The 23696-nt window shown below is 38.9% G+C and overlaps 1 protein-coding gene across 8 annotated transcripts in view; it reads right to left on the bottom strand.

Moving 5' to 3' along the window:
• The window catches only part of clcn3 (chloride channel 3), a 67754-nt gene that overhangs the window by 29280 nt on the left and 14778 nt on the right, over positions 1–23696 (bottom strand). For 4 of the 8 annotated variants that reach the window (XM_051718574.1, XM_051718618.1, XM_051718610.1 and 1 more), the window contains exons 2-3: positions 22498–22673; positions 7352–7518 (exon numbers count right to left, since the gene is read on the bottom strand). In XM_051718574.1, the coding sequence (XP_051574534.1) occupies positions 7352–7518; positions 22498–22657 (327 nt within the window). In that variant the 5' untranslated portion in view covers positions 22658–22673. Of the gene's footprint in view, positions 1–7351; positions 7519–14411; positions 14652–22497; positions 22674–23696 lie in introns of those variants that run through there. The other 4 variants (XM_051718584.1, XM_051718592.1, XM_051718633.1 and 1 more) reach the window with 4 other exon arrangements.

Here is a 23696-nt window from a genome sequence, read left to right as displayed (position 1 = left end):
GTATTTCACGTGCGTTTAAACGCTCATCTAGTGAGCAAAAGCTCATCTACCCGCAACAGGCTGGCGACCTGTAAGACGTCTTGGAGTGACACATGACAAGAAATGCAGTTAGTCACAAAGACATACGCTTGAAGAAACACACTTTATTATATTTTTAAGAACAGACAAAAAAGTCGTCAATGCTTGTGTTCGAGGAGTACAGCATGAGCCGGTCATGTGGAACACACGCATGTCAGCGTGCACCGCAAGCCTGTCTCGTGGAACAAGCGCATGTAAAGAGTTTTCATTCTTTTTTCTGTTTCATTCTTCTGAAAACTGTTTGCAAGTATAATGTTGTCTATGAGAATGCTGCAAATTATCTCTGATCATCTCAGGAGTTGCTGTTGAGTTTAGGTCGCTTTATTTCCACGCAGTTAGCATGCATTGTGAACACAACTCTGCAGGTTCAGTAATATATATATATCTTTGTATTAAAGAAACAGAGATGAAAGTGATTAAATAATAAAGCAATACAACACAAGTTCACCTTGAACCTAAAATTGAGTTCTATTTTCTTTTCTTTAGGCAGCATTAACTGTATTACCAACACAAATTCGATAAGAACACACATTTGGGAGCATTATTTTGGGAACACAAGGGAATTTATTAGGCTTATTTATTATGATTATTATTGTCTTTACATTTATAATTGTCTTTAGTTCTTAATTTGTAGGCTATTAGTAATTTTCCATCTGGTGTCATTGACCGATACTTGCGTGATTGCAAACGGAGCCGTTGGAGATGGTAAATGTTTAAATAAGGTGGTTAAATGCTTAAATTATTTAATTAAATAAATTTATTGCTTTTTTCATTTAGTTTAAAGTGCAATTTGAATTTAGAAATGTCTTCGTTTATGGTTTTTGTTTCAATAAATTAATTACATTTTTAAAGCAATATATATATATATATATATATATATATATATATATATATATATATATATATATATATATATATATATATATATAATATATTTTTTTTATTATTATTATTTTTGTCCCCCATTGAAGAAAAAAAATTATACAACACCTAGATCACCCATGTGAAAAACTAATCGCCTCCTTAAAATTAACAGCTGGTTGTGCCACTTTTAGCAGCAACAACTGCAACAAACACTTCTGATAACTGGAGATCAGTCTTTCACAACACTGTGGTGGAATTTTGGTCCACTCTTCTTTGCAGAACTGCTTTAGTTCAGCCACATTGGAAGGTTTGAGCATGAACTGCCCGTTTAAGGTCCTGCCACATCATCTCCATCGGGTTCAATTCAGGACTTTGACTAGGCCACTCCAAAACTTTAAGTTTGCTTCTTTTGAGCCATTCAGGGGTGGACTTACTCCTATGCTTTGGATCACTGTCTTGCTGTATAATCATAACCAGTTGCGCTTGAGCTTCAACTCATGGATTGATGACCGGACATTCTCCTTTAGGATCTTCTGGTAGAGAGCAGAATTCATGTTTGCCTAAATTATTGCAAGTTGCCCTGAAGCAGCAAAGCATCCCCACACCATCACACTACCACCACCATGCTTGACCATAGGTATGATGTTCCTTTTTTTGTGGAACTCTGTGCTTGATTTACGCCAGATGTAACGGGACCCGTCTTCCAAACAGTTCCACTTTTGACTCATCAGTCCACAGAACATTCTCCCAAAAGCTTTGAGGATCATCAAGGTGTGTTTTGGCAAAATTCATACAAGCATTAATGTTCTTCTGGATTACCAGTGGTTTTCACCTCGCCAGTCTTCCATGGATGCCATTTTTGGCGAGTGTCTTTCTGATAGTGGAGTCATGAACAGTAACCCTTATTGATGTGAGAGGCCTGCAGTTCCTTGGATGTTGTCCTTGGCTTTTTTGTGACTTCCTGGATGTCGTCGCCATGCTCTTGGAGGAATTTTGGAAGGTCGGCCACTGCTGGGAAGGTTCAATACTGTGCCAAGTTTTCTCCATTTGGAGATAATGGCTATTACTGTTGTTCTATGGAGTCCCAGAGCCTTTGAAATAGCTTTGTAACCCTTACCAGACTTATGTATTTCAATCAACTTTACTCATTATTTATGGATTTTCTTTTGGCCTTGGCAAAACTTTGGCCTTTTAACCAACTTAATGCTGCTAAAAAAAAAGTTATATTTCTGTGTTGTTTTGATTGAACATGGCTGGCATTAATCAGGCCTGGGTGTGTCTAGTCCAGCTGAACCCCATTATGAATGCAGTTTTCATAGATTTGGGGATTTAGTAACTAAGGGGGCAAATACTTTTTTCACACAGTCCCAGCTGGTAGTGGATAACTTTTTTGCTTCAATAAACAACATTATTATTTAAAAACTCTATTTTCTCAGATTGTCTTTGTTATATTTTGTTAGAATTTTTGAAACAATTTAGTATGAGATATACACAAAAAAGAAATCAAGATGGGGGCAAATACTTTTTCATAGCACTGTATTTGGTCATTTATCAAGTATATCAGTTGTTTCTAAATTCTGTAGTAATTCTTCATGCCTCTCTGTGCACTTGTTTTGTGTACCGTGACACTTTAACAGTTAAAAGTCTTAATAAAAATAAATAAATAAATAAATAACTCTTGACTGTGCCCCTAAAGATTTTCCAGAAGGCTGGATTACTCTACACGACTTTTAAAATCAGCACAGATTTCATAACACTAGGCATCATATACAGTGGCAAGAAAATGTATGTGAACCCTTTGAAATTAGCTGTTTGTTTTTTTAGCATTAATTGGTCATAAAATGTTCTCAATTTATCAAAGTGTCAAGAGTATAGACAAAGCACAATGTGCTTAAGCTAACAACACAAAACAATTATGATCTTCCATGTCTTTATTGAACACAACGCATTAAACATTTACAGTGCTGTGGAAAAAGTAAGTGAACCCTAGGATTTAGTTCAACCATATTCTTATGATGTTTGGTGTGAATGGCTCGAGGTCATTCCACAGCATCTCTATTGGGTTAAGGTCTGGGCTCTGACTGGGACACTCCAAAAGGTGGATTTTCTTTTTTTGAAGCCATTCTGTAGTGGGTTTAGTTCAATGTTTAGGGTCATTGTCCTACTGCATTACTCAACTTCTACTGAGCTTCAGCTGGTGCACAGCCACCCTGACATTATCCTGTAGGATATCTTGATAAACTTGGGAATTCATTTTTCCCCTCAATGATGCCAAGTGGTCCAGGTCCCGAAGCAGCAAAACAGCCCCAAATCATGATCCTCCTTCACCGTTGGGATGATGTTTTCATTTTGGCATGCGGTGCCCTTTCTACACCATATGTAGTGCTGCACATTCTTCCCAAAGAATTCAACCTTAGTTTCGTCAGTCCACAGAACATTTCCCCAGTAGCATTGTGGAGTGTCAAGGTGGTCTTCAGGCATGCAGCAATGTTTTGTTGGAAAGCAGACGTTGCCTTCTGTTTAATGTTTTCTGTATAGTAGACTCAGTGGCGATTTCCAATCTCAATCACCTTTTTGCCTATGTATTTTTAATCGCTTTCCACTCTTAATTAATCTACAAACAGAGAAAAACGAAAAGTTTATCCAGTCAGAATTTGAAATTCCTTGATGCTTACAAGCAAAGTGTGACAACTGTTTCACAAATCGCATGCCCGAAGCAGAGCTTGTTAGCCAAGCAGCACGTTAGTCTGAGCTCCACCCCCTCAGGCCTTCAGAATTTCCACAGAATTCCTCAACAGTGCAAATAAATGAGCAACTAAAGTCAGATTGTCAGATTCATCAGCCAATCAGATTTATTTATTTGTTCTTGGTGGGTGTGATCTTTAGGATATGTCCCGGTCGAGGCCTTCTAGCTGGCCCTGAGTGACGCAATCACACTTTAAGTGATGTACGCAATTCAAGAGCGAAAAGCACGAGATCTTCCTGACGAGTCGGCTGTCATAACTGCTGGTGTTACCGTTGAGAATGAGATCCTTATGGATTTAAAAACACAAGATGTTCTGCATGACCATGTGATTGCTTAATTTATTAAACAGGAAACGAGAACTGATTTCCACATCAAATAAATTGGTGAGCTTTTTGCATTGTTATAGCGACATTAGGAATTTTCTAAGTGTAAATTAGGCTGCTTAAGAATTCAGTGTCAGATCAAGTTTTGAAAAGTAGTGCTGCGTTCCATTCAACTCGGAAAGTCGGATTTTACAACTTCCTACCAGGAAAAGTGTCTTGAAATCAGAATTACAACTTGTAGGCTCGTGCAGAAATTCTCAACTCCGATTTCACCGAAGAAATTCTGAACTCCAATTCTCAACTCCGATTTTTCATGTTTGTCACACAAACTTGTCGACACTCAGGGAGATATACAAAGTGATAAACATTCACTTTATTAAGTAATATCGATAAATTAATTTGTTTCCACATTACATGATATTAAAGCTTGTTTAACAAATGCCTGCAGAAACTGGTGTATAAAACATTATAATCTTTTTTGATAATCGTAAACCTGAAGCACAAATGCTAGCGCTGCAGCATTGTTTATCAGTTGGGTTGCTAGGAGACATCTCTAATGAGGGTCAAACCCCTGCTAAGCTAACGGGAGTGTCGCAGTTTATGCATTTATGGTCAGAGATATCAAGTAGGAATATCCCACATCCAACTTGCATGGAACGCAGCATAACCGTGTACACTGACGAAACGAAATTTATTGCAAACAACATTTAAAATGGCAAATATTATTAGATAGATTTTTCCAGTATTATAGACCTCCTTGATAGATTCATATGAAAAATTATGATTTTTGAATGTCTATTCGGGAGACGTTCATTTCACAAAAGTCATGCTGCAGTTCAAATTAGGCTTGCTTGAGCATTAAGTGTCATTTCAAGTTCTGGCTTTTGTGTGTGGATGTGTTTTTAAAATGTCAATTGGTATTACTAGTTAGCTGCGACAATGTATGATGCCCAAAGGCATAGGGTGTCTTATTCATTGTGAAACTGTGTTTTCTTAATGGCATGAATCACACTGAAGGCCTAGACTTTAAATGCACGGCCCGCTACTGAGTAGACTCATGAACAGAGATGTTAACCAGTTCCAATGATTCCTTCAAGTCTTTAGCTGACACTCTAGGGTTCTTTTTCACCTTACTGAGCATTCTGTGGTGTGCCCTTTGAGTCATCTTGGCTGGACAGCCACTTCTAGGGAGAGTAGCCACAGTACTAAATTGATTCCATTTATAGATAATTTGTCTAACTGTGGAAAGATGAATATCTAAGCTCTTCAAGATAAATTTGTAACCCTTTTCAGCTTCATTCAAAGCAACAATTCTTCATCGTAGGTCTTTTGAAATCTCTTTTTTGCAAGGCATGGTCCACATCAGCAGATGCTTCTTGTGAACAGCAAACACAAAATGTTTGAGTGCTTTTATGAGTCAAAGTAGCTCTAACACACACCTCCAATTTAGTTTCATTAATTGGATGCCAGGTATGCCAACTCCTGACTCTAATTCGCTTTTTTTTTGTCATCTTTAGTCTAGGGATTCACTTTTTCCACAGGACTGTTAATGTTTATTGGGATGTGTTCAATAAAGACATGAATTACAACTGTTTGTGTGTTAATGAGCACATTGTGCTTTGTCTATACTTGTGACTAAGATGAGATCACATTTTATGAGCAATTAATGCAGAAAGCCAGCTAATTCCAAAGGGTTCATATACTTTTTCATGCCACTGTACTTACAGACTTTGAAAATTACTACAGACAAAAACTGGGTATCACACACTACATGACTCATGTTGGTCAGATCACAAACTCACTTTCTAGGAGCAGCATGATATATGTTAACAAAAATGGACATGAGAACTGACTGCTGTTGTTGCTGCTGCTGCTGCTACTCTGTGTTCCAAGACGTGAAAGAAACAAGTAGAATGCATTTGGGTGTGGTCTTGGGTTGGATGACGTGGCCAGTATGGCATCTTGAGACCGAAACGCAAAGTGAGTGCCGTTTAAAGTTAAACTCCAATTGAGGGCTTGTTCGCCATATCTTTTTCTTGAGATTAGTGGTCCTGCAAATTTGATTTTCATTGGCTGCTCACCACATCCTACACTGGATTTCCTCTGTGGTCGAGGATAGTAGGCTTAAAAATATCAAACACGTTTGATATTATCTGAATAGATGGAATCAAAGTCGGATGGTAAGACATCAGAGTCGGTACCCATTATACACTATGCTATATACTTCAACTCTAAAATCGGAGTAGCCTTTAGGGGCATGAGAATTCATGCACAAAAAAAATTTGCCCTCCCGTTACATGTGTGTCTTCGGCATATTTTTGAAAATAATTATCAATCGTACTACAAAAAGGTTTGGATTCGTTAAACATTACATTATTTACTAAATAATCATAATTGAATTGGATCATTGTCAGAGCAAATATTTACACAAGAGATTGGCTGATAATTGATCTGACCAATATGTTTCTAATCAATATTCAATTTATTAGTTCCATAATTAAGCAAGGCAATTCATTAGGGTTTGAAACAATGGCTACGTTTACATGTACACCAATACTTTGATTATTGCAATAATCAGAGTATAAGGAATAATTAGATTAAGATGTTTACATGATTTGAGCCAATCACTTTAATCCAGTTTACATGCTACTTGCCATTACCCTGATTATTTGCTTAGAAATGTGATGTTTTAATGCTTTTTAACTTGTTGCAAATATGTCTCTTTAAATACAGCCTTGCATAAGGAAAATTAGTCAGTCAGTTTGAGAGTCTTTGACCGATTATAAGAACCACTTCATAATTCATTTTTGACTACACTGGATGCACTGTCCATTTTGTTTCACTAAAAAGAATCGGTTCATAAGAGTAATTTGTGTGTGAATAGGAATACACATGATGGATGTTGTTGCGTTTTGACCCGCAAGCACAAACTCATTTCAAAGACGTGTTTTCTTCCCATTATTTTCAATTCGGACTGCAAATGGACATTTGCAACTCTGGAAAATATGTTTTCTTCTGCCGTGTGGCTGTAGATGGGGGAGAACCACTGCTGGAAAACGGTGCATGGAACTGCCGTTTTACAGAAAGCACTTTGGTCAGAGTGGAAGAAATGCGATTAAAGTGTTTACATGCCAGAATAAAGCGATTATAATAGGAGTACTCCACATATCTTACTGCGATTATACTCCGATTATGAGCATAATCGCAATATCATAATCACAGTATTCTGTTTACATGAGCTACATTTTAAATCGCAGTACTGCCTTAATAGCATTATAATCACATTCTGAGGGTGCATGTAAACATAGCCAGTGTCATAGACAAGCAGTTGATGCGTTACCTTGCGGTGTCGTTCTCTGTCTTTACACTTCTCCCTGACCCAGTCGATGGTGTGGAAGTCATCGTAGGTGCCCACGCCTGGAATGGGCTCCTCCAGCAGATCCAGCAAGTGGGTGGAGCTACTGGCCCCTCCTCCACCCCCACCATTAGACATGGCGTAGTTCGACCCTAACCAGAGAGAAATAACAATTGGTTTAAGACATGTCGAGAGTAAGAGAGGAGGATTCGGTAAGTAGGACGGAGTTTGAGGGTGATGCAGATCAAAAGTAGTGAGTTTGTAGAGAGGACTGGCGAACCGAAGGGCAATGAGCAATCCATGAGCAATCACCATACAGCAAGACACTTAATCAGGAGAAAACTCCAGAAGGACTGAACTTGTACCAGAAATGAACAGGAAGTCAATCTTGATAAAAATGTCCACTAAATGACTAGTTAGGGGTGCTTACATGGGGTTAGGGATTTAAACAAACCCTTAACCCTAAGGTATGTAGCTTCTAAACTTTTGCCGCATTGACTGTGCTATGAACATGAATGATATCTAAAATCGTGTGGCTCGTTGAGGAGAGGTTTTGATTTGATTATTTTCTAAACAATCAGATTTAAAATGATAAAACACTGAAGGAGGGACCTGAGCCATATCTAGAGGCCATAATATCATAGAGACTTGGGAGTGGGCTGACTTGAAAATCTGGCAGAATCTTACATGAGAAATGAGTGATGGTTGAAGATGGTGGAAATACCTAATGGTGTACGCAAACTTTCACAAAGCCTAGACTTTAAACTGCATATTCAACAATCACTACGACCACCATTTAGTCAGTCACGCTGACTTATTCAATGAAGGCAGAGAACTGGGTCAAACTGATTGGACGTGTGTGTTCTGTTCTGAGACCAGTGAGGGCGAGTGATTCGTCTATAACTAAAGTACAACAGCTTATAATCAGCTAATCAGCTTTCCACACAGATCCAGCGCTCGAGGTCAGCCAGACATGAGTGGACACTTCCAGCACTTCAATGTCATACACTAGAGCATAGGACTGGGAATAAGCAAGGACCTGTTGATATGGTATTATATTGAAATCTTGGTCCCAATACAATAATACTGGGATTCTTTATGTTATGTTATTCAACGGTGATATATTGTGGTCTCTCTCATTCATTTACATTGGATTTTGGTGCTTTGCGCAACAAGTGCTGAACTTCCTGCTTTATTTCGTTGTAGAACAACAGAAGTAGCCTAGATCATATACATATTAGTGTCAGGGGGAAAAAATCTGTAGTGAGGAAATGCCGTTTTTATCATCATGAAAACACCTGCAGTGTAGTTGTGTGGAGGATTTGCAAGGAAATCCTTACAAATGAAACTTATTTTCTGAGCTCGTTCTGAGTTCACATTTCAGTTGAATAGAAATAATCGAGGGTTCACTGACCTAATGCCGCAATAGGTTTCATAAAAGTTTTAATGTAAAAAATTTTAAGTATTGCAAGATAATATATCGAAATGCTCTTTAAATTAATTTCTAGAGCGGGGGGTTGGCAACCTTTTTGTGCAATGATGATTACACAGCTTATGATTATATTCTTACAAATATAAAGACAAATATTTAAGAGTTGTATGATAATGCATCACCAGCAATCAACAAGGTCAATTATGAATTAAAGCCAATTTATACTTCTAGATTAGCCTCTTCGTGGTGGCCTACACAGTGGTTTGTCTTAGGGCTGGGCGATATGGACAAAAATATTATCATAATATTCGTTTTCATATCGTTCGATATAGATATTTAATCACGATATACATTCACATTTGCACATTTTTGGGAATTTCCAAGTTGGCAGAAGGAAAAAAAAATTAAATCCTAAACAGTAAAATGGGGTGCTCAGACACAGCCAAAGCAGTGGTGTCTGAGGGATCTTCTACCAAAATATAAAAATATTTTATGGAGTTTATCAATTGATTGCAGTTGGATATGAATGTTAAAAGACCATTTGTTCATTCTGAAGCTTAACATCAGTACAATATTTATTTGAATATTTTTTACATTCAAATTACATATTTTTATAATCATTTTACATTCATATACACAAGTATGGGGGCATAGAAGCCCTTGTGACTTAGGAATTATACTGTAGGGGTTTCAGAGGTATCCCAAGATTAAATGTAGAATTCTGAATTGCCCATTTTATTATTTTCATTAAAGTGAGAAAGACTAGGCTCCCAGCTAATAATTTAATTACCTTGCCTTTCCAGAGATGATGACATCCGTTTAATTTTCACAAAATTAGAACAGAAATCTATTTGCTTACTATTAAAAGCTTGTAACATGCTAATTAATAAAGCTAAATTCAGAAGGAAAAACTTGGTGTACAGGCGCTTTGGAACCACGTTAACTTATGCGTTGCACTCACATGCGGGGAAGAGAGGCAACGTGTGCAGAGCGGGACAGGGCATTAATGAAACGTGTTTGGTGCTAGAGAAAAATATTCAAGAGTACAGCGCAGAAAGATCAGAGCTGGTGTACACAGCACTGTTGTTTTGTCACGCTGCTTACTAGAGAAGATGGGAGGGCGCAACCGTCGTCATGATGTCTTGCAGTCCAGATGGTAGCACTTCGGAGTATGGATTCGGACCACTGTGACCGGCATACCCTAATCTAGCAAGGCAGCTAACATTAGTAACTTCATACAGTCTGAGAAAGCCAAACTGCTTGCGTTTTTTTGCGACACACCCCTGATTGTCTAGATGTAGAACACAGGCTATATATAAAAAATTACTCAAAAGCTTATCATCGATATTGTGGATTTTTTTATCGTGATAAATAGAGATAATTTTATCGCCTAGCCCAAGTTTGTCTCCATCTTTCTGCGAGTACACAACCAAAATGTTAGTGAATTGAAAGAAAATGCCTTCTATTTATGCAATAATTATACGTTTCATAAATAAAACAAAAGCAACTAAATTCGTGCATTAAAAACAAGTTCTGGGGCCTGAGTAGCTCAGAGAGTATTGATGCTGACTACCACCCCTGGAATCGTGAGTTCGGATCCAGGGTGTGCTGAGTGACTCCAACCAGGTCTCCTAAGCAACCAAATTGGCCCGGTTGCTAGAGAGGGTATAGTCACCTGGGGTGACCTCCTCGTGGTCACGATTAGTGGTTCTCTCTCTCAATGGGGTGCGTGGTAAGTTGCGCGTGGATTGCGGAGAGTAGCATGAGCCTCCACATGCTGGGGAGTCTCCACGGTGTTATGCACAATGAGCCACGTGTTAAGATGCGCGGACTGACTGTCTCAGAAGCGAAGGCGACTGAAACTTGTCCTCCGCCACCCGGATTGAGGTGAGTAACCGAGACACCACGAGGACTATCAAGTAGTGGGAATTGGGCATTCCAAACTGGGGAGAAAAGGGGATAAAGAAAAAAGTTCTAAGTGAAAATGTTGAGATTTAGGTAATGCAAAGACAACTGGGTCCTTTTTCACTTGGTTCACATTTTGGTCCACTAAAAGGGGTCTGAGTTTCATTCTTTTAAAGAAGACCCAAATGTGAAAACACCCTCAAAGAGCAGAGAGACCCCCGGTCCCACAGTGTGTCTGTCACCACTCTGATTCAAAACAGAACAGAAAAGCCATTTTTACTGCATTATCCCAAAATAGCTTGTGTTTATCTAGGAGGAAAATATTGTACTTTCAAAACCCAACCTGAACTTTCATTTATTTGTATTTTTAAGTTGAGTATATTAGAGAGGAAATTCAATTCTTTTTGGCCTTCAGATTCTCATTAGACTTGCTACACTATATTCGCGTCTGGAGGAAGTTTGAGCAGAGTCATAAAACTCACGAAATGTCTCATTATGGAGGACAGCAAAGTTGGCGCATTAATATAGAATGGTGATTAAAACTGACTGGAAATACCTGTGCATTAAATGGTTTTAGCACATTAATTCCAGCCAATCAAAAGAGTATTAGAACAGACCATGGTATAAATAAATGAATATACACTCACATAGCACTTTATTAGGAACACCTGTACACCTACTTATTCATGTGATTATCCAATCAGCCAATCATGTGGCAGCAGAGCAATGTATAAAATCATGCAGATACGGGTCATGTGTTCAGTTAATGATCACATCAACCATCAGAATGGGAAAAAAAATATGATCTCAGCTATTTCGACCGTGGCATGAACCAGATGGGCTAGTTCGAGTATTTCCACTTTCAGTGAACGGCAGTTCTGAGGACGGAAACACGTTGATGATGAGAGAGGTCAACGAAGAATGGCCAGACTGGTTTGAGATGATAGAAAGGCTACAGTAACTCAGATAACCACTCTGTACAATTGTAGTGAGCAGAAAAGCATCTCTAATGCATAACACGTCAAACCTTGAGGCAGATGGGCTACAACAACAGAAGACCATGTCGGGAACTTTATTAGGACCATATAGTGTTAGTAATAAAGTGCTCAGTAAGTGTATATGCAATATAATATGCAATTGAGACATCTTATTTATTGATGTAGTACATGGAATTTGTATTTTAACAAGCTAAAATGTGACCAAAATTATATTTTAAAAAATGATTAAATAAAATTGGTAAAATGTATATTTTTGTAGTGTACCTAGTTAGAAGGTCCACTGTGTAACTAACAGCTTTAGGGCCATTAAGATTTTTTTTTTTTTTTAGGAGTGTGACATTCAGGAAAGTTATGCACATTTTACCCCCCATTCTCACTACTACAATGTAAAATAAAAGATTCATTTAAATTGTAAAGTGTATATATAAATACACAGATGAGCCAAAACATTATGCCCACTCACAGGAGAAGAGAATAATGTTGATCAACTCCTAACAAGGTCAAGGTCTTGGTAGTTTAGATGATAAGCGAACAATCAGTTCCCGAATTCAACGTGTTGAATGCAGAAGAAAGGGGCAGTAAAGACCTGAGCGACTTTGACAAGGGCCAAATTGTTATGGACAGACGACTGAGTCAGAGCATCTGAGATGGCAAGGTTTGTGGGGTGCGCTCGGTCAGCACTGGCGAGTACCAACCGACAGCGGTCAGAGGAGGGACAAACCACAAACCGGCAACAGGGTGTTGGGCGCCCAAGTCTAATCGATGCACGAGGGAAACTAAGGATATCCCATCTTGTCCGAACCAACAGAAGGTCTACTGTGGCACAAGTCACAGAAAATTGTAATGATGGTTACGGGAGGAATGTGTCACAACACACAGTGCATCGCACCCTGCTGCGTATAGGGCTGCGTAGCTGCAGACCGGTCAGAGTTCCCATGATGACCCCTGTCGACCGTCGAAAGCGCCTACAATGGGCACGCAAACGTTGGAACTGGACCTTGGAGCAGTGAAAAGAAGTTCGACTGGTCTGTTGAGTCCCGTTTTCTTTTACATCACATGGATGGCCGTTTACGTGTGTGCCGTTTATCTGGGAAAGTGATGGCACCAGGATGCACTGTGGGAAGACAACAAGCCGGTGGAGGGAGTGTGATGCTTTGGGCAATCCTGCTGGGAAACCCTGGGTCCGGCCATTCATGTGGATGTCAATTTGACACATGCCACCTACCTAAACATAGTTGCACTCCAGGTACACCCCTTCATGGCAATGGAATTCCCTGTTGGCAATGGCCTCTTTCAGCAGGATAATGCACCCTGCCACACACTGTTTGGGAACGGTTTGAGGAACATGATGAAGAGTTCAAGGTGTTGCCCTGGTCTCGAAATTACCCAGATCTCAATCCGACTGAGAATCTTTAGATTAATAAAGACACAAAATCACACAAATCCCATACAGAGATCGCACTGTCAGAGTGCTGGGAATATTGACACATAATTTATACACATTAAAACATATCAAAGTTGAAATTTTTATTTATTTTTTTAGAAGAGAACAAAACATTACAGTTGTTTAACGCAATGAGTATTAAGCTGTGTCGTTAGCAAGCCTTGTTCTAGTATGACACATGAGAGAGATGCAGATTGTTCATGATGTGAATGCTCTGAAGCAACACACATTAGTTGCATTATAACATAAAGCTGAACTCTACCACCTGACTCAGTTTCACTCTAAGCAACAGCAGTAAAGCAGAAAGAGCTGCTCTCTGGGTGACGTGCATCAAGACATGTAACGTGCCATAAGACAGAGCTGAAAATTTTGCCAACTCAGAGCAAACTGCTTCCTCCTGCACTACAAAACACCAAGATCTCAAATAAACATGACTTTACAGACAAAGACAGGGAGATGGATCATTATCTCACTGATTAATGAGTCGTGTGGCTTTCTTCCTGCATTACTGCATTACAGAGAAAGAATCATGCAACAAGTCCCTCCTGTTGAAATTATATGAATAATGAATGACAAATTCAACATCTGAGCTTCTAAAAGTCCAAATCCCAACATTCCCCCAAATAAATATACAAAACACACACACACAAACCTCCCATAAAAATAAGAATTTGACAAGATCTGGGATTAGGATCAAACACATACACATTTAGCAATCTAAATGAGGACATACCATATACTCTTATTGTTTTTATATAAAGCTGGCTGTAATTACTAAAAGTTGTGTGTGTGTGTGTGTATTTGTTTTACCAAATTAGGACGACCTCAAAAGTCCCAAAAGAGATTTTTTTATTATTTAGCCCACTACAACTGTGTTCCCAAACTATAGCCATGTAAACGCATGTATACAATTACACACATACGCATGCATGCAAATATGACCATATTGCTGTTGCAAGGTAGATTTTGAATAAGCAAGATTATGGTTCCTGTGAACATACACATAAAAAACACCACACACAAATACACTAACTAACACACACTCACGGCCATCCATTGCTGCTGTGTGATTATGAGCATACGCACCCTCACTACCGATAACACACACTTCCATACATACAATGTAACACTTTTACGACAAGAGATATCAACTATACACAAAAACACCAACCCACACTTGATCAAACAGTCATCGCGGTTAATAATCGATTAAAGGTCGATGATCAAACAGTCTGCGGTGGGTGTAAATATTAACGTTAAACCGACCATTTTGGCTCGTACCTTTCCCGCTGAGCTCCTGCAGGGGGATCGTGTCCCCTCCACCGTCGTACGGCAAATATGGGTCTGCGGAGTCCTCCTCCATACCGGTCAACGGCTCACAGACTGAATCAAACGGCAGCAGCGGCGGGGACAGCCATGATCACCTGTGCTGCGTTTGCGCTTAACATGAGATTGCGCGTCTCTAGAGTGCGTCAATGCAGCAGCCGATGATGTCACCGCGTTCAAAGGCACAGACGCACAGAGGCGTTCTACGCGCTAGCCCATCCCCCTTCCCCTCCCTCGAGAAACACAACAATCATCTTGCTCTGTCTTGGAAGTCCATGCATGTAAGAAAGCTTAAATTACATCTTAAAAGCTGCTAATTATTTTAGCCCATATACTACATTCACAACACGAGAACAGCACAAAAAGCCTATATAACTTAAATGCCAATGCCCTGATTCAATATTTCTTGATTTTTCCTCACAAATGTTTTTGCATTTTTGCTAGTTGGATTTTGAGAAGAGGAAAAATGAAACAAGTCAAGTCTGAGATATGTTGCAGGATTTTTATTATCGATCTAAATTAAACACAATAGTCTTTAATCTTATCGGACATTAGCACAGCTGTCAAAATCAATTTGTTCAGGCAATGTGCACATATGCAGAAATGCTGGTGAGACATTTTTATGTTTATTCAGACTCATTTTATCACTGATTTTTTGCTTTAAAATATGTTTTTTGTGTCCCATTCACCTCAAGGTTCAATGTGTTGTTCATTATGAGGTGCTTTTCATAGATATCTATATGTAGAGTTGAAGTCAGATCTTTACATACAAAGTCATTAAAACTCATTTTTTTAACCACTCCACAGATTTCATATTAGCAAACTATAGTTTTAGCAAGTCGTTTAGGACATCTACTTTGTGCATGACACAAGTCATTTTTCCAACAACTGTTTACAGACAGATTGTTTCGATTTAATTGACTGTATCACAATTCTAGTGTGTCAGAAGTTTACATACACTAAGTTAACTGTGCCTTTAAGCAGCTTGGAAAATTCCAGAAAATGATGTAAAGCCTTTAGGCAATTAGCCAATTAGTTTCTGATAGGCTAATTGGAGTCAATTGGAGGTGTACTTGTGGATGTATTCTGAGGCCTACCTTCAAACTCAGTGCCTCTTTGCTTGACATCATGAGAAAATCAAAAGAAATCAGCCAAGTACTCAGAAAAAAAAATAAAAATTGTGGACCCCCACAAGTCTGGATCATCCTTGGGAGCAATTTCCAAATGCCTGAAGGTACCATGTTCATCTGAACAAACAATAGTACGCAAGTATAAACACCATGGGACCACGCAGCCATCATATCGCTCAGGAAGGAGATGCATTCTGTCTCCTGGAGATGAATGTAATTTGGTTGAAAAGTGCAAATCAATCCCAGAACAACAGCAAAGGACGTTGTTAAGAAGCTGGAGGAAATAGGTAGACAAGTATCTATATCCACAGTAAAATGAGTCCTATATCGACATAACCTGAAAGGCTGCTCAGCAAGGAAGAAGCCAATGCTCCAAAACCACCATAAAAAAAACAGACTACAGTTTGCAAGTGCACATGGGGACAAAGCTCTTACTTTTTGGAGAAATGTCCTCTGGTCTGATGAAACAAAAATTGAACTGTCTAGCCATAATGACCATCGTTATGTTTGGAGGAAAAAAGGTGAGGCTTGCAAGCCGAAGAACACCATCCCAACCGTGAAGCATGGGGGTGGCAGCATCATGTTGTGGGGGTGCTTTGCTTCAGGAGGGACTGTTGCACTTCACAAAATAGATGGCATCATGAGGAAGGAAAATTATGTGGATATATTGAAGCAACATCTCAAGACATCAGCCAGGAAGTTAAAGCTCAGCCACAAATGGGTCTTCCAAATGGACAATGACCCCAAGCATACCTCCAAAGTTGTGGCAAAATGGCTTAAGGACAACAAAGTCAAGGTATTGGAGTGGTCATCACAATGCCCTGACCTCAGTCCGATAGAAAAGTTGTGGGCAGAACTGAAAAAGCGTTTGCGAGCAAGGAGGCCTACAAACCTGACTCTTGTGGAAGGCTACCCAAAACATTTGACCCAAGTTAAACAATTTAAAGGCAATGATACCAAATACTAACAAAGTGTATGTAAACTTCTTACCCACTGGGAATGTGATGAAAGAAATAAAAGCTGAAATAGATAGTTCTCTCTACTAATTATCCTGACATTTCACATTCTTAAAATAGTGAGCCTAACTAACCTAAGACAGGCAATGTTTTCTAAGATTAAATGTCAGGACTTGTGAAAAATGGAGTTTAAAATGTATTTGGCTAAGGTGTATGTAAACTTCTGACTTCAACTGTAGATACCTTATTAGCAGCTGTTTCTTGGATCGCGATAGGTCAAGAGCCATCCATCAACACATGAATGTAAACTGACAGATCCGTTCTGCAAAACTCAGTCTTTTCCAGCCAACTTTCAGATTATCTGAATTTCCATAAACATTGGGCAATATTTTAGATCATTTAAAAAATCCTTACTTCACTTCTAAAATGTTTTTTTTTTTTTTTGTAGCAAACTGCAAAATAAAGTCCTCTACACATGATTATATCATGGCCAATATAATGAAAATTAGCACCCAGTCAGTCAGTTCATCACATGATGAATTGTTTCCACACAAAAGCAGTTTATGCAGCAGTCTGAGGTCTTTCTCCATTCACTTACATTCAAACAGCTCTCCTTGTTGACCGTCTCAAGATGGTGCTATGGTTGACATATCCCAACCAGCCGAATAAGGCATCTATGTATGTATATCTATGGCTATTCAGCTCACTACAATTGTACAGAGTGGTTATCTGAGTTACCATAGCCTTTCTGGCAGCTCGAACCTGTCTGGCCATTCTCCATTGACATCAACAACGTATTTCTGTCCGCAGAACTGCCTCTCACTGGATGTTTTTTTTTTTTTCACCATTCTGAGTAAACTCTAGAGACTGTTGCACGTGAAAATCCCAGGAGATCAGCAGTTACATAAATACTCAAATCAGCCCGTCTGGCACCAAAAATCATGCCACGGTCTAAATCCCCATTTTGATCGTTGACGTGAGCATTAACTGAAGCTCCTGACCCGTACCTGCCTGATTTTATGCATTGTGCTGCTGCCACATGATTGGCTAATTAGATAATCGCATGAATATGTAGATGTACAGGTGTTCCTAATTAATTGCTCAGTGTGTTTATAGCAAAATAGCATAGTATTACCACCGTATATATTCACAGTGCAGTGGTACTGCCACAGTACCTTTTTTCAGTATAGTATATTTAGATTTTCAGTGATTCCAGTCAATATTAATTTATCTCTGAGGACAGCTTTAGTCAATATATGACCACCAACAAATGTGAAGGAAATTGTTCCTAATATGTCTAAATGAGATCCTTTTATAAAACAGATCAATTTGGGAAGGAACGGTAGCTGTGTTCAGTGGGTGACTAAAATCCATTATTAAACAAATACGTCGAGCTGTAACAGTTAAAAATTAACATCAGTGTCTAAACATAGAATAAACATTGAATGGTTTCGCGCGACCACAGGATCTAGCATGCAGACAACAATGTGGTTGTATTCTGTCATGTTACTGGACTCCAACTTGAAGCACTTTTGTAAACTTTTCGCCGAATCGTGTTCTCGAAGGGGCGAATGACTTCCAGGTCAGCATAACACTAGTATTTCGGTTATATTTGAAGGCCAATTTGTATATACTGTATTGCAGGTTACCATAGCATGTTGTTGATACGTTGCGTTGTTAAACAAAGCGACACAGTAAACAAAAACCAGTTCTAAAATGCATTCTGTGTGTGTGTCTTTTAATGTGAGCCTGACAGAACATCACAGCCTGTATTTGAGGGACAGTGTCTTTTCAGTGCAGAGCCACCGGGCTTCACACCCACTGTATTGCCTACTGAGGTGTTTTATAAATTATGTGATGAGCTACTAGTCGACTTCAGGCTGATGATGTTTACTACATCAGTTGAGGTCAACTAGTCAAATAGTCTGTGCAACCCCTAGTAGATTCTAGGGATGTACGAGACTAGTCGAATAGTCGACTAAACAGTTCTGATGCTGCTAGTCGACACTGGAATTACTAGTCGGTTAATATTTCCCCCCATTAAACTGATCATAATTTTTACACATTTACGTTTGGCTTTATATTTTTACAGAGGCTGCACTTAAATTACTGTCATATTAATGTTACATATTTTAAATAGAATTAATAATACAAATATTATTTAAAAAAGAGGATTTCTGGAGCAGATACAGAGTTTGATTTCACCTCAAGCTGCGCGTGCTTCTTCCCTCTCTCACTCGCGGTGCCCGCAGGAAAATGTCCTCTCTCTAGACAAGCAAACTCAGCAAAGTAACTGTGAAATCACTTCGGTGGTGCGGGAATCGGCTTTCCAAACGTTTGAAAGTCCCTATGGATGTTTTCACATTTGAGTCTTCTTTACGTCTGTGCATGCTTGTACATTATTTTTCCGCTGAGCGGGCTTTTTCAAGCGCAGGGTAACTGCCTCAGGTGAGTCAAGTCCCGTCTTTCACCGGACCATGTCAACGGGTTAATTTTGCTCATCCAAAAAATTATACTTTTCAGTAAGTAGCCTAGAAAATAACTGTTTTAGACTAGGTATGCCATTTTTTTAATCTGCTGATTAAGAAGGCTATTTTCAAGGAGGTGATGACTGCTTAAGGTGTTAAACTATCTTTTATTCTGTGTGCACGTCATGTTTAGAATACATTAGGTTTATTGCAGGCTACATCACAGGCCTATTTTTTTCTATCCTATAGCTACTTTTTTCTTTTCTTTTTTTTTTACATCGTAACTGTTATTGGTTGACGTTCTTTACCGAACAGCTGTCATATTAGATCAATGGTTAATGCACGACTGCACGTCGTGAAATACATGCAAACTTTCAGCACAATTTTTTTCTCTCTCATAGATTTGGCTTAGTCTACCTGTTAATTATTTTTAACAATGTCCTGACTGTTTTAATATGTTAAGTAACTTTACTTGTTGATTTCCATTTAGAACAGGCTTTTAATGGTTGTTCCATTGATCCTGCACTATTCATTCAATTGTTTTCTATAAATATGTCTGTTAAGTATTTGCTAACGTTGATTCAGTGAATGTGTGTCATGTTCTATATTTAAAGTACAATGATCAAAATTCAAGGAGAGCACGTCACAGATAAATGCCCCTTTTCAGTGGAATTTAGCATCGGATTTGGAATAGATTAAGTATTTTAAATGGGTCGCATAAACACACTTTTCTTTTTTTTTTTTTTTATGTTTTCTGAAGATTGGTTTCTCTTTAGACTAGTCGACTAGTCGGTTACAAAACTTCCGTTTAAACGACAGTCGAATTAGTCGTAGCACACATCCCTAGTAGATTCATGTCAGTATCTAGGAAAGACCAAGAATATGTTGTACACATGCAAAACATGACCACAGCACTGGCAGGCTCACCACCATTTACCTTCAACACTTGTCAATAATCCTCCTGTTGCCAGGTAACTGCTTTGGGCTATGCGATGAGGTCATCCATTGGCTCTGTTCAATAATGATGTTTAAAATCATAATTATCACAGCTCTGTCTTGTTAGACCTCTTCAAATGACAACATTGACTCCGCATATACGCCTGTCACTGGAAACACAGAGTTCTGAAACAGTACAGCTGCAAGAGAGCTGTGACCCGGGTGGTTTAAACACAGCAACCCACAGTTTGACAAGTTGTCAAAGACACCAACAGTGGCGCAAGTGGATATGAGTTTGAACTTCCTAAGCTGTTGGCTTCAAGGTGACAGGTCTGCAAAACTGGTTCCCATGTGTTTTTCTTTTAAGCCACATCATGCTTATTCACAACAGTTAAATGTACAAACCTTCTGGTCTGACTAGCTACTGTAGTTATGTCACCCTGAACCTGTTTTGAACTTTCACCTGGTTTCCCATCATCAATAAGCAGTGTAAACGAGCACTCCATTGTGATGTCAGCTGTGGCCCATGTCAGACCTGGGCAGGCGGAGAGAGTCAAAGAATCTGATAAGGCAGAGATTGTTGAATGACGTGGAAAGGCGACACCTCCCTATTACACTGCCATAAAGGCTCTTGTTGTGTGTGTGATCCAGCAAACAAAGGTTTGTCAGGCCGCCCGCTGCGCTAAGGCTGGGATGTTAATGAATAATGAACTTACTAATGAAGGGCACAACAGACCTATCATGAAACAAATCAAATCCTATGACCTCCATTATACCTGCTTGTTTTGATTATTGAAGTAGCAAACAGCATTTTTGCACAAAAGGGTTCTTTGGGTTGACAGTTGCTTAATGTGAGTGTATGCATAAATGTATGTGTATGCATAAATTACAATATTGAAAGTTTTGTTTATAAATAATTTTGAACTCTGCAGTACATCACTTTTGCGTTTGCATTTTATACTGCCGAAAAATAAAACTTTTACAATGTACTTCTACAGCTTTGGTTTCGATTAGAAAAGGATAAATGACAGATGATCAGATCCAATGTCCTTTCTCTTTTAGATGACAGGTTTATCTTAGTATTAATGTACAGTCTATGGTATATCCTTTTCTTGACTCAGTAATTCAGTAAAAGATACAAAAAAAATTTGTTTATCTTAAACATAACTTGAGTGTGTAGCACTGTTTTTTTCCCCCTGCTTTCTACATAGCGCAAAGGCACATGTATTTCAGCAAGCACAAAGATTAAATGTCGACAAAACTGTTTCGTCCAGGCCTGAGATACTCTCCGCCAGGAGGTAAGTGATTTCACACTTGAATCACTAAAATCTCTGTTGTGGATTGACTAGTAATCCTGATACCAGGTTATGTTATAATTTTATTTTATTTGCATCTAGAAAACATGGGGAAAAACGAAACAATTTTCCAGGAGCCCATCACAGCATTGAATGAAGCCAACTGCACTAAGGTTCTATATAGAACCTTTTAGGGATTCCAAATATGAAGCAAGTGACAGTTTAGTAACTATGCTATGGTTAGCACAGCATTTGCTCAGCGAAGCAAGCAATCAGTTTCATGTGCGACATTTACCTGTCCTCATTGTTAGCTCAAGCTCCACTCTTCACCATAATGGTAACCCACGAAACATAACAGAAACTCTTCTAAATCTCAACATAAAACATTACACACTAACAAGTATACCCCTTTATATTCATCTTGCACAAAAACACATAAAATAACACTTAATTTTAACATTTACTTTAGTTCCTTTTAATTAAATAAACTGAAAACACTGTGAAAATAGTTCTGGTGGAAGGGACTACAGGCTTGTCGTGTCTAACACAGCCTTAGCCACAACTATACTCGTAATATAGCATGGCCTCTTGTACATTATTGTTTAATTTAAGCACTAATGCAATAAAGACCAAATCTTCACATATCTATTGCTCCTCTTTCTGAGCTATGGTCCATGTAGCATTTGTTTATGCTATTGATACCATACAACTTTCATGGTAACAAACACCTTTGGTACACGCTGCCTTCAAGTGTGATCTTATATTTACAACATGAGCACACGTGAACTCCACCACAATGCTGTAAATACCAGTGGGGAAATGTAATTTTCTCTGAGGCCTGACTTTCCGAGTTCTGCTCAGTAATTGTGAATGTTGATGGTACGATAGTTTGTACACATTTAGTAGAATACAGAAAGAAACAAGAAGGCAACAGCAACAAACTCACAAGAAGCTACACGAGAAAAAGGAAGACAACAGAAATGTATGGAAGCTGATGGACAAGTTCAGCTGAAAGTAGTTGTTTTACAGCAACCATGCCTCTCAAAGCAAAGATGCAAAACTGGCAAGACATTTGACATCCTCTTTTCACCACCAATCTCGTGGTGGGCTCTTCTCAACCTCAAGGAAGTTCTTAATCTTGGATAGAAGTAATAGAAAATGGGTAATGGTGGTGCTGGGGCAGGGGTTTGGAGGAATGGACAAATGGAGGTTACGCACAGGTACATCAGGTGTGGCCCTACCTGGCGATGCATCCCCTTCAAGCAGGTTGTCATCCTCGGTGGTGTGGAAGTCCATGATGATGCCGGCACCATCGAGGAGCTCTTCGTCACTGCTGGCACTGGTGATGCTGTTGTAGCTGTTCCTGCAGTAGCCTCTGTTGAACAACTGCTCAGACTCCATTTAGCAACACGAAGCCCTATCATAGAGAAACCACCCAGAGAGTCAGGTGACGTGATTTAGCAGACCGCAAGTGTCTATCTTGCGTACTTGCTTCAGCGCAATACGGTGTGTGCAAGACAGTTTCCACACCAAATAAAAATGTTTCAAAGCACTTTACAACCTCAGAGGAAGAGAACCATTACAAAAATGTATCATGGTAACTTTGGTAGGAGATGGTAAGATGGTAGGCTGTGTCCCAATTTGCGTACGTATATTATGCACTGAAGTATGTACATCGGTGGACAGGAAAGTAAGGTCTAAAACAGTACACCAGAATTCAGATTTCATCCATTCTACATTATTTACAATTGTTTTGTCAGACCAGGAACGTAGCCAGGTAACTCAGCTCCTTCCGCTATGTACGGTAAGCTGCAAGTGCTGAGTGCATGAAGTGTCAAACTTTCCACACTCTGTTTTGATGGTTAAAGAAGTCCATCATCTAGGTATTCATAGTACCTTTTTTTTTTTTTTTTTTTGGTTGTTGTTGCTTTTTCAGCGTAACATATTACTTGCACTAAAAAAATATTTAGAATAGTGCATAAGTGTGCACCGTAGACGCACATATACTGAAAGAGTTTGCATTTAAACATTAGCATCTAGCTAACTCACCACCAATTATGGCCTCACGTTCTTCCCTGTTTTTCTTTAACTCTTAAATGCATGTGCGATTTGTCAATTATTATTACAAACCTCGGGTCTTTGGTGACCCGGCATGAATCACAAATGAATCTACAAAATGCCCAGTTAATGTAATATTTTCAAAGCATTTTCAAGACAATTAGAAAAAAATATTTTGCTATATGAACGTTTTTTATTTACACTTATCAAAGAGATGATGCAACAAATGATAGCATGGGATTCATTACTTTCACGCTGAAATTGTATGAGACGCAACTGTCTATCAAATGCATATGAAGCTATACATAAGACACAACATAAGCTACACATGTATCTTCTCAGGCACATAATAAGTCTAAATAGATGCAAAACTTTAAGAATT

Source organism: Myxocyprinus asiaticus, chromosome 2 (genome assembly GCF_019703515.2).
Source record: "Myxocyprinus asiaticus isolate MX2 ecotype Aquarium Trade chromosome 2, UBuf_Myxa_2, whole genome shotgun sequence".
Lineage (NCBI taxonomy): Eukaryota > Metazoa > Chordata > Actinopteri > Cypriniformes > Catostomidae > Myxocyprinus > Myxocyprinus asiaticus.
The sequence above is the reverse complement of the archived record's forward strand: the minus strand, read 5'-3'. Positions and strand labels throughout refer to the sequence as shown.